This window comes from Auxenochlorella protothecoides (assembly GCF_000733215.1).
Source record: "Auxenochlorella protothecoides strain 0710 unplaced genomic scaffold scaffold108, whole genome shotgun sequence".
Taxonomy (NCBI): domain Eukaryota; kingdom Viridiplantae; phylum Chlorophyta; class Trebouxiophyceae; order Chlorellales; family Chlorellaceae; genus Auxenochlorella; species Auxenochlorella protothecoides.
The window spans coordinates 4755-15082 of NW_011934241.1; the positions used below are offsets into that span (position 1 = coordinate 4755).

At 63.6% G+C, this 10328-nt stretch overlaps 7 protein-coding genes across 7 annotated transcripts in view; 5 read left to right on the forward strand and 2 right to left on the reverse strand.

The window, feature by feature from the left end:
• The window catches only part of F751_0479 (26S proteasome non-ATPase regulatory subunit 3-like protein A), a gene marked incomplete at both ends in the record, with an annotated part of 3285 nt that extends 2746 nt beyond the window's left edge, over positions 1–539 (forward strand). The window contains 2 exons of the mRNA XM_011400046.1: positions 151–289; positions 417–539. Of these exons, the coding sequence (XP_011398348.1) occupies positions 151–289; positions 417–539 (262 nt within the window). The remainder of the gene's footprint in view (positions 1–150; positions 290–416) is intronic.
• Positions 540–757: 218 nt separating this feature from the next.
• Positions 758–3745, reverse strand: F751_0480 (15-cis-phytoene desaturase, chloroplastic/chromoplastic; the record flags this gene model as incomplete). Its single annotated transcript, XM_011400047.1, has 8 exons — positions 758–1108; positions 1247–1348; positions 1530–1638; positions 1825–2093; positions 2362–2481; positions 2645–2774; positions 2940–3169; positions 3362–3745. 8 exons carry the CDS (start codon positions 3743–3745, stop codon positions 758–760), a joined length of 1695 nt encoding a protein of 564 aa, XP_011398349.1.
• Positions 3746–4030: 285 nt separating this feature from the next.
• On the forward strand, positions 4031–4673 carry F751_0481 (SAGA-associated factor 11-like protein; the record flags this gene model as incomplete). Its single annotated transcript, XM_011400048.1, has 3 exons — positions 4031–4172; positions 4298–4350; positions 4455–4673. The coding sequence occupies 3 exons, from the start codon at positions 4031–4033 to the stop codon at positions 4671–4673; spliced, it is 414 nt and encodes a 137-aa protein (XP_011398350.1).
• Positions 4674–4919: 246 nt separating this feature from the next.
• F751_0482 (hypothetical protein) lies at positions 4920–6438 on the reverse strand (the record flags this gene model as incomplete). Its single annotated transcript, XM_011400049.1, has 3 exons — positions 4920–5053; positions 5217–6114; positions 6232–6438. 3 exons carry the CDS (start codon positions 6436–6438, stop codon positions 4920–4922), a joined length of 1239 nt encoding a protein of 412 aa, XP_011398351.1.
• Positions 6439–7151: 713 nt separating this feature from the next.
• F751_0483 (40S ribosomal protein S18) lies at positions 7152–7966 on the forward strand (the record flags this gene model as incomplete). The annotated part of the gene is made up of 3 exons (XM_011400050.1): positions 7152–7157; positions 7291–7451; positions 7672–7966. 3 exons carry the CDS (start codon positions 7152–7154, stop codon positions 7964–7966), a joined length of 462 nt encoding a protein of 153 aa, XP_011398352.1.
• A 53-nt stretch (positions 7967–8019) lies between these two features.
• F751_0484 (hypothetical protein) lies at positions 8020–8550 on the forward strand (the record flags this gene model as incomplete). The annotated part of the gene is made up of 1 exon (XM_011400051.1): positions 8020–8550. The coding sequence occupies one exon, from the start codon at positions 8020–8022 to the stop codon at positions 8548–8550; it is 531 nt and encodes a 176-aa protein (XP_011398353.1).
• An 810-nt stretch (positions 8551–9360) lies between these two features.
• On the forward strand, positions 9361–10226 carry F751_0485 (Transmembrane and coiled-coil domain-containing protein 1-like protein; the record flags this gene model as incomplete). Its single annotated transcript, XM_011400052.1, has 3 exons — positions 9361–9630; positions 9811–9960; positions 10098–10226. The coding sequence occupies 3 exons, from the start codon at positions 9361–9363 to the stop codon at positions 10224–10226; spliced, it is 549 nt and encodes a 182-aa protein (XP_011398354.1).
• Between the last annotated feature and the right edge of the window lie 102 nt (positions 10227–10328).

A 10328-nucleotide genomic window follows, 5' to 3' on the forward strand; every position in this document is an offset into this window, starting at 1 on the left:
GGCGGGGCTCTCGAGGCTGGCAGGCATGTGACGCTGGCATCCGGGGGCAAGTGTGGCTCTGATTTCCCACCGCCCTGAGGCTCCGCTCTCTGCATGAATGGCCCTGGAGCCTCATGACTGACCTCCGCTCCACGGACACCGCATCCACAGGGACGGGAGCATTGAAGCGCAGCTGGACCACGCCGCGGGCGAGATGCGGGCGGGCGCGACGCGGGACGTGTACGGCAGCGGCGAGCCCGCGGCGACCTTCCACGCTCGCATCGCCTTCTGCATGGACATCCACAATGAGGTTGGTTGGGGAAAGGGGGAAGCATGGGTTCTGGCTCTGTGGCCGGGTCATAGGGAAGTGGGTCAAAGGGCAAGGGGGAGTGCAAGCGCGGTGTTTGAGCTCCAGAGGCCCTCTCACTGTCCTACAGGCGCTCAAGGCGATGCGGTATGAGTCGCTGGGCGGGCTGCAGCTGGAGGACGCAGACAAGCTGAGGGAGAGGCAGGAGCAGGAGCTCCAGGCGGCGCTCGAGGACGACGGGATGGACTTCTGATGAGCTGGCATGGGGGGATGTTGCTCGGGGCCTGGACATTGTCGCATGATGCACGGCACGCCATGATCGCCAGGGATGCCGGCGTGATTTCTCGGCGGCATCCGCGCCCTGCACCCCCGGTCATCTTCAATGACAGAGACAATCATCCTTCGTCACAAGCGCTACGGGCTTACAGTGCCGGGTACAGAGCGTGGGAGTTCACAACAGATATAATCCTTTCAGACGGCAACCGGCGGGGCCTCCACGGCGCTCTCCTTGGCGTCACGCTGCGCCGCGTTGAGGCTGGGCGCCGGCGCCTCGCCCGCCCTCTCCAACGCGTCCTCGGCCACGGCCAGGGCGGCCAGCTTGCCGGAGAGCACGGCACCCTCCATGCTGGCCAGGTAGCGCTGCTTGGTGTAGTCGCCCGCCAGGTAGAAGTTGGGAATGGGCGTGCGCTGGGAGGGGCGCGCCGCCTCGCAGCCGGGGACCGTCTTGTAGACAGAGAGCGGGGTCTTCACCACGTGGCTCTTCCGCACCTTGGCCAGGCTGCCATCGGCCTTAATCTCGCCCGGGAACAGGTTCTCCAGCTCCTGAATGAGGACGAGGAGGGGTTGTGAGGGAGGAGGGGGGGTGGGCAAGGCTGCTGCAGGGCCAGGGTCAGAAGACCCCATCCGTGCGCAGGCAGGCACCCCACATCCTGTCGTCCAGACAGATGTACCGCCGCCCACCTTCATGGTGGCGTGGATGATGTCCTCGTCGCTGCGCCCGATCCATTCCTCGGCGGGCGCAAACACCAGCTCAAGCATGCTCCGGTTGTCGTCATGGTACTCCTGTGGGGAGTGCAGGGTCGCAGATTGGTGGATGTGGGATGTGGTGGGGGTGACAGAACCATGCCCAGTGAAGGGGCGAGCGAGAACTTGGCTGCTCCTGGAAATTGCGCCGGCCAGGTGCACCTCCCAATGTCCCAAATCCCAGCCTCGCCTTGCATGTCGTGGACATGTCGGCGTAGACAGAGAGGAGTGGGGACCTGGAGAAGAGGAGGTGGTCTACGGTGGACAGCTTCCTGTCGAACCAGAGGTGGATGTTGATGACGGGGACGCCCACCAGCTTGTCCATTTTCCTGCGGCACAGGGGCGAGGATCAAAGGCCCCGGTTCACAAATGGCCACTCACAGTCCTCAAGGTGCCCTTGGATTGCCCAGCATTGATCATTTAGGGCTCCCCCCCTAAAACACACACACACACACACACACACACACACACACACACACACACACACACACACACACTCACTCTAGCAAATTTACCTGAAGAAGGGCTGGTCGGCCCAGGGTTCCGGCACCAGCTTCTTCACGATGTCCACCGGCATGGCCGACATGTAGGCATCTGCCTGCAGGCTGCTGCCGTCCGCCATCTTGAAACCCGTGACCCGGCCGTCAGGGGCGGTCTCAATGCGGCGGATGCCGGCCTGCATTCGCACCTCCCCGCCCCGCTCGCGGATGTAGTCCACGACAGGCTGGCACAGGCGCTCGGGGGGGGCGCCGTCCAGGAAGGCCATCTTGCTGCCGTGTCGCTCCTGGGCGGAGGAAAGGGACGGGGTGTTGGGCAAGGACGCATGCACGGGTGAGGGCCGCGGAACACGCTGGGGTCTGGGGAGAGTGTTCTTGCAGGGCGCCCAGGGTGGCCCTGCGCTGGCCAAACCTATGCAGCAGCTCTTCAGGCACCCCGGGGAGGCTCCACACCCATCGCAGGGGCTCGAGACGTGCATTGCCTTGGGGGTTCAGCCATTCATTGCGGGGGAACAGGCCTCGCACACAACTGCACCAGTGCCCCAGCCCTCGCACCTGGAGGAACCTGTTGAGGGCAATGAGTACGCACACCATGGACAGGTCCTCGGGGTCGATGAAGTTCAGCGCCTTGGCCATGGCGATGAACACCTCGTCGTTCACCCGCTCAGGCACACCCTGCGGCAGTGGGCAAGGGGATGGGAGGCTCAGAGGTGACGGAGGGGGGCGTGCGGGGCGCTGACCCTGCACTGGGCTCCCAGCTTTGCCGCTCGTCCAGCGACCCAAGGCCTTGGTCGGCCCGGCGCCTACAGCCTGCCCTCGGCACAGCACCTCACCCCACCTGCTTCAGCATCCACTGCTTGACGGTGAGGTGGTCCTGCGCCTCCACGTAATCCTGCCCGCCAAGGATGGCGGGGATGAGGCCCAGCGCAAACTGGATCTTCTCCTTCCAGCTCAGCATCTGGTTGTTCCTGTAGTGGGCAGGTTGGGGACGCGATTCAGATCCAGCTTGAAGCTGTTTCAAACTCTGAGGGCCTTCCCTCCAAAACCAAGGCACAAGGACACAGATCATCCCATCATGTGGTCCACATACATCATGGGAATAGACGTCCAGGGCCCAACCCCCAGCACCAGACCTGAGGATGGCGACGATGCCGTTCAGGGGCGCAGGCAGGTCGGGGAACTCAAACCTGGAAAACTCCCCCGGCGACTCTCGCACGGCAAAGATCATCGAGTGCGACTTCCACTGCAGCCGGTCCTCGATGCCGAGCTCCTTGAAGAGGTTCATCAGGTTGGGGTAGGCACCAAAGAAGATGTGCAGGCCCGTCTCATACCAATCACCATCCTTGTCCTTCCACGCAGCGACCTATGGGTACAGAGGGGTAGCCGGTGAGCTGTTCAGAGCAACAACGCTGACTTTCGCCTAGAATTTAGGCCGGGAGGCTAGGTGATGGGGGTATGACAGGTGCAGCAGGGCATCTACCATCAGTATGTAGCATGAACTGTGTGTCTGTAATTCTACCTCAAAATACATCCCTCCACCAATCCCCCAGCCCACCTTGCCGCCAAGCACATCCCTGGCCTCCAGGAGTATTGGTGTGTGGCCAGCATCTACCAGGTACTTTGCTGCCGACAGCCCAGCCAGGCCTGCCCCCGCAATGGCCACCCGCAGGGACCGCTGGGGCCGGGGCAGGGCAGTGGCTGCAGAGGACAGGCTGGCAGCCTCCTTGAAAGACTTCTCATTCTCGAAGGCAGGCTTGGGGAAGTCTCGACACTGGATCTGTAGGTTCCTCTTGCTCCTAGGGGTGTTGCCCGTCACAGGTGTGAAGGGTTTGAGGTGCGTGCGTCGAAGGGCTCCGGCATGGGATCCGAGGGTGGCGCAAGACGTGGGAGGGGTGGCGCACGAACGAGAGGTGCTGGACATGCCGTAAGCCCTCCTCATTGTGCCCAGGTGTCAGAAAAAGGTTTACAGCAGCGACCAACCCGCTCAATGCACGGCCTCGGGCGACTGAGATTCCTGTGCGAGGCAGGAATTGGTGGTGGTCAGATAAGAGGACATCGCTCCACAGCACGCACGACACACTCGTCCGAGTTTGTATCCTCGCTGCAGGCCACATGAAGGGACAGGACGTTGCATATAACCAGCAGCACATCCCAATGCGTACTGCTGCGATTCTTCGGATTGGGCTGCGTGTCAACATGTAGGGGAGCCACGGTCCTCGCTCCCATGGCCAAGCCGCTGGATCTGGGCCTGGAGGAGCGCCTGCTGAAAGCCCGCATCCAGTATGTTGCCCAGCTAAAAGAAGCGCTGCTGGACAGTGACTCCCTGCTGCACAACACGCTGGAGGTGTACACCTCCATAATCGACGGTGTGTCCGGGCGTCCCGGAACCGCCGGGCGAGCGTCTGTCGGGTTTCAGGATGCATGAGAGTCGGCTGGCCCGGGCGCACATCTCTCCAACCACCGATGGCTGGCCCCTCCCTTCCAAGCTCAGAGATCGCGGAGGAGGTGGTGCACGAGGTCGCGGCGCTCGTGGCCCAGGGCCTGGTGAGTGTTACCCCCACCCCCCCTGGTTCGGGAATGCGCAGTCGCATGGCAATTGTCCACAGGCCGGTTCCATCAACCCAACGCCCGCCACCCTGTGCCAACAGGAGGACGTGCGGATCCCGCGCAACATCTGCGTGGAGAAGGAGGCGGCATCCACTGTGCCGCCTGGCCGAGTCAGCGTGGATGTGTTTGGGGTGCCCGCCTCCTCCCTCCCCATCGACCCCGTCTCATGTCCCAACTGTGCACGTCGGGTGGCTGCAAGCCGCTTCGCCCCCCACCTGGACAAATGCATGGGCCGGGGGCGGATTGGGGCGGGCAGGTGATCTGATGCGAAGGGGCAGAGGAGGCGCCGGGTGCTCAGGTTCGCGGCCCATGGTGTTCTGTGTCCATTGAACGAACCTCTGGCCGTGCCTATGCTGGTGCAAAATTATTTGCTTGATTGTACTGAACCCAACCAATCTTGACAGCTCTTTGATGGTAATTTCTCTTCTTTACACACAAGTGGCACAAGTTGTCAGGTCTGCAACAGGCAGGACCCACCTGTACCGGCTGCCATGAGGAGGCAAGTCTCAGAGCCTGACAGACACCTTGTCGAGCACTGTGCGCAGCAGGGCACTGGGGTCCCACGCCTTGGTCTTGCTTTCCTCTGCAAGGTCCTCCCCGCGCTTGGGCCCACCATCCAGGGAGGCACCCGTTTCTTGCCCTGCGGGGCGGACAGGCAGCTGGTCAAGTAGGGTAGCTTGGATGGTAGTCGCAGCATCTCCATCATGGCACTGGCGTCCCCATGCACCGTGGACAATGCCTTTCTCCCCAAAGCCGGGGCATTCCCGAGGACCCACCACCCCGCGGACACCGAAGAAACCCACCGTCCTCGCACAGCTGGCCCCAGACCCAGCGCCAGCCGGGGTGCTCGCCACCCGGCCCCGGCAACCAAGGACAGAAGGAGCGGTGCATGTCCAGCGGCTCCATTGCCGCGCTTTCCAGCGCGGCGTACCGCTGCAGGGCCGCGGAGGAAAGGTACTGCACCGGCCCGGCAGCGGCCTGCGCGTCGGCGGCGCCCTGCGTCGCCTCGGCAGCGGCGCGCTTTGCGCCCAGCACCCCCTGGCACCGTGCCGCCCTCTCCGCGCTTTCCTCGGCGCAGGTGGCCAGCGTCGCCAGCCCGAACGCGGGAGTGGAGGGGGGCCCGGGCCTGCCGAACGGGCCGTCGGGGGCGGGGGCCTCTGGGAGTCCAGGTGTCGACCCGGCAGCCCCCCCCGCGATCGTGGTCCCCGGTGTCGAGGCCGGCGAGGCCCCAGTCCGGGCCCGGCCCATGCCCGCCGCGGCGGAGCCTGGTGGCGAGCGCGCCGCGAAGGCGGGGGGCGTGGAGGGGAACGAGGACCACATGCCCACGCTGGCGCCGCACAGCGCGCAGGTCAGCACCGCGCTCCCCGGCGTGGCCGGCGGGCCTGCGCGGGCGGCCCCGCCCCCGCCGCCCCGCGCCGCGCCGTCCAGGTCGCGCAGCGACCAGCCCAGCAGCGCGAGCAGGCGGGCGCGGGCCTCGAAGGCAGGGGAGCCCCGGGCCGCGGTGCCGGCCCCCGCGAGCAGGGCCGTCAGGGCGGGGGGATGGGGCCGCGGCTCCCCCTGCGCGCCGCACAGGCGCGCGAGGAGGTCGCCGGCCCGCGGCACGCCGGCGATGGCCTCCAGCTGCCCAGCCGCGATCGGGGGCAGGCACACCAGGCGCCGCAGGGACGCCGTACGCTGGGCTAGGTCCTCGGCGAGCGTCGCCTGGGGGAGTTGTCGGGGGGCAGGGAGGCGTCTCGGGGTGTGCCACCCTGGCTGGCAGCCGGCCGGGATGGAGTGGTGGCCTGGAACCGCACTGCCCCTGCGCGCGTCTGCACTCACCTGGGGCAGGGGCGGGAAGCGCAGGAGGGAGACCGGGCATGCAGCCGAGCGCCAGGGGCAGCTGGCGGCGTGCTTGCTGACCAGCTGCTCCGAGTATCGAGAGGCAAGGGCCGCCACGTCCTCAGCTTCGGCCGCGTCGGGGATGGGACACACCAGCCGTGCGCCGCAGAACTGCAGGATTGTGGACTCGTGGGGCCCGTGTCGCATGGGTGCGAGGGACGCCCCACCCTTCCTGCTTCCCTTCCACCCTCCTCAATGCAAAGCCCCCTACCATCTGGGAGCGTCACCCATGTGCATGCAATGCACGGCGACGGAGCACCACCCCATACTCCACGAGCTTCTGGCATAACATATGCACAAATCAGAAAGACATGCAGGGCGTGCATCCTGCGCTGTCCCAGACGCTCCCCACTTGCATGCTCACCTCGCAGGCCAGAGTGTCCACGCCCGTGTTCTCCCACCCATGCCGAGCGCAGTCAGCCGGAGTGATGCCGGCAGGCTTCGCAAACCATGTGGCAGATCTGAAAGTCTGAAGGCGAGTGAATAGATCCCTGCGATCCCAGGTCTGTCCCTTGGCCGCTGGAGCGGGTTTTGAAGGGACCTCTGTCGAGTCGGGGGTGGGGAGGTACACCAAAGAGTCCAGAGCCTTCTTCAGACGCTTTCGGCTTTCCTCCGACATTTCTGGGGCTTGAGTTTGGTAGAACCATCCACTTCACACCGTCAAATTCCCGTGATCATACCTTCTCGTATCGGAATCTCTCCCCTGACCAGTGCTCATTGCGCGCCCTGAGGGCGCCCTTCTTCGTCCCGGGACGGGCGGCTTTACAGAGTTTCGCCACTAGCAGGCCACACGACAACGGCCTCGCCCTCTTCTCAGCTCGGTTCCCAGCTCTGTCAGGCCGGAGGATCGACCCAACACCATGGGGGTGCGTGGAGGCTGTGGCTGGGTGGAGGACTGGCTCGGGGGATGGCGGGGGGTGGCGCCACGTCGGGAGGGCCAGCTGAGATGCTGCGGGCGCTTGGGCACTCACCAGCGCGATTTGCACACACCCTCCGCAGTCATTGCTGGCGACCGAGGACTTCACGCACATCCTGCGTGTGCTGAACACCAACGTCGACGGCAAGCAGAAAATCCAGTATGCCCTGACCGCCATCCGCGGAATCGGCCGCCGCTACTCCAACATCTGCTGCAAGAAGGCCGAGGTCGACCTGACCCGCCGGTGCGTGAGGCGCTGGGAGGGGAGCTGGGGGTGGCTGTGCGAGCGAGGGGAAAGCTCACTCTGGGCACAGGGTGCTGGCTGGGGCATCAGAGGGGGCCGCCTCCCTCTGTTCTCCTGAGCTCAGAGACCCGAAGCCCAGAAGGCTTGCCGGGTTTCCTGTTCGAAAGGGATCGCCAGCGGGCCTCGCCCCACCCGCCTGCCCTCCTCACATCCCACGCAGCGCCGGCGAGCTCTCGCCCGAGGAGCTGGAGTCCATCATGACCATCGTGGCCAACCCCCGCGCCTACAAGATTCCCGACTGGTTTCTGAACAGGCAGAAGGACGTCAAGGACGGCAAGTACTTCCAGATGACCTCCTCCATGCTGGACACCAAGCTGCGTGACGATCTGGAGCGCCTGAAGAAGATCAGGAACCACCGTGGGCTGCGCGCCTACTGGGGCTTGACGGTGCGCGGGCAGCACACCAAGACCACTGGTCGCCGCGGCAAGACCGTCGGCGTGGCCAAGAAGCGCTGAGTGCCGTGCAGGCCGTGGTGTAACCTGGTCAGGAGAGCCGGGGCAGGCGGGAAATGGGAGGGCGCGGAGCAGGTGTGCCGCAGCTGGGAACGAAGCCCAGGGAATGCAGGGAGCCTAGAAGTCAGTACATGGACGGAAGGGGCGTGGCATTGAGGCAGCATTACAGGGACGGCAGTTTGCTAGCCGGCACCATCTCAGATGTACTCTCGGAAACGTGGAGTGGCAGTCGCACAAGAGGGCGCGAAAGTGCCACGAGCGCGCTGCCCCGAAGCCGGACCCCATGCGATCGAAGGGCATGTATGGGTGCACGGTTCCCGTCACATGCGTTCCAAAACAACCTCACACCCTTGTGTGTGCCTGGATACTTGGCCGGCAAGTTTGATGCCCATCCGCCCCGAGCTCTTCTTCCAGTCCACAGCGGCTCTGACTGCCTACGCCATCACCTTTACAGCCCTGGGCCTGGATCTCCTCGAGCAGCATGGCCACACCCGAACCCACATCCAGCAACCCATCCAGCAGCAAAAACTCATCGTCGGGAAATGATAATGTCGCACGCCAAAAAAGTGCTGCCGAAGCAGGGGTGAGATCCTCTGGCTGCCAAGGGAAGGGTGGCTCATTGTTTTCATGAACTTCATGAAATGGCCTTTCGTCGGATACCCTCAGCAGCATGCCCTCCCAGACTCATTCGGTCTCTTGCACTTCCTCTCCAGACCGAGAGCCTGAAGACAAGCACGGCTGACGAACCCAGGAAAGATTGTAAGGAGCAGTCACCACTGTGCTCAGATCCAGAGGAAGGTGTGATCAGACTGAGGGAATGTGGTGGTGATACACTCAACCTGGGGGTGTCCTCCTTTTAAGTCTGCTTCCTCTGCTGCACCTTGAAGCTGTGCCACCAATATGCATGGCGTGACACTCGCCGCTGCAGGTCAGGAGACTCTGGGGGAGTTTGCGGGCTTCATCATGGACCGAAGTCGCCAGTAGAGATCCCAGTGATCTGATTGTCTTCTCAAATGCCACACAGGCGCGATTGTCGTGATATGAGCACCCTTGCTGCCACGACTTCTCAAGGTATCAAAGACCTTGCATACCATACTTATTCTCAAACCTGGCAGGGTGCGAGCTTTGTAAACTCGTGAAAGCTTGAGGAAGATTCAAGTGCCAGGCCGTGCAGGGAATGAATTGCTTCTGTCCTCTGCTATGGGGAGATTTAGTCTTCGTGGAATCCAGGATGCAAATCGCGCAAAGAAGTTGCAGAGAAAACCCCAATCCTCCCTGTACCTCACCCTCGCACGCTTCCACCTATCTATCAGAACCTGGTTAATTAGCCTTAAACTATGGTTGCATACACCTTGTGATAATCTCGCGGCCCATTCACCAGGAGCCCTGTTTCGGCGATGAGTCACGACCTGACACCGCTCGGCGTGGTGCTCTTCAGCATTGCTTCCGCCATCTCGGGAGAGCTTATCAACTGGATCCTGGTGTACCGGACGAGTTCGTACCGTGCCCTCAAAGAGAATCTCTCGCGCCACGCAAAGAAGCTCGAGGAGGCCAAGTCCAGTGGGAGCGGGAGCAAGAACATCAAGAAGCTGGAGGCCCGCCTCGATACATGGAAGACGGAGGCCTCCGCCCGTGTGGCGGGCATCAACATGCGCACCGGCCTCATCGTGCGTGGGTTGGAGGGGGGCAGGGCGGCGAGCCTGGCAGAGCAGAGGGGCCACCAGGGCTGGGGGGGCTTGGACGGGCTTGGACGGGCGGACCAGGGCGTGTCCAGCATGTGATACATTCGGACGTGTATTGCTGCGTCAAAGCGATCAATCCCTCTTCCCTGCCATCCCCTCCTGCAGACCGTGGCTGTGGTCATGCTCAGTTTCCGCCTGGTGTCGCAGCTGTTTGGCGACGCGCCGGCGGCCACCCTGCCCTTCCACCCGCCGCCCTTCCTCCAAAAGCTGACCCACCGCGGCCTCACCGACGCCGACCCACGGCAGTGCTCTGCGGTGAGTGGGACTGGCGCCCATTGGTTGGCATCCCTGGCGACGCGCTCCCATCAGGACGCCTGCGAATTACTGTAACCTTTGGCAGGCGCAGCTCCAGTCATCCCACCTGACACACGCCCTCACCACCACCCATGCAGATGTTCATCTTCATCCTGTGCCAGGGATCCATCAAGGTGCTGGTCACCAAGCTCCTGGCCCTGGGCCCTGGGCGGGAGTGGGTGATCATCAAGCCCAACACCCTAATGGGCCTGAGCGACAAGAAGTGACTGTGCCGTGGTAACATTATCCTTGCGCACTTACAACAGACGCAGGGGCTGTAGGGACGTTCAACGAACCCGAGTTGGGGGGGGGGGGGGGGAGGTGGGCGA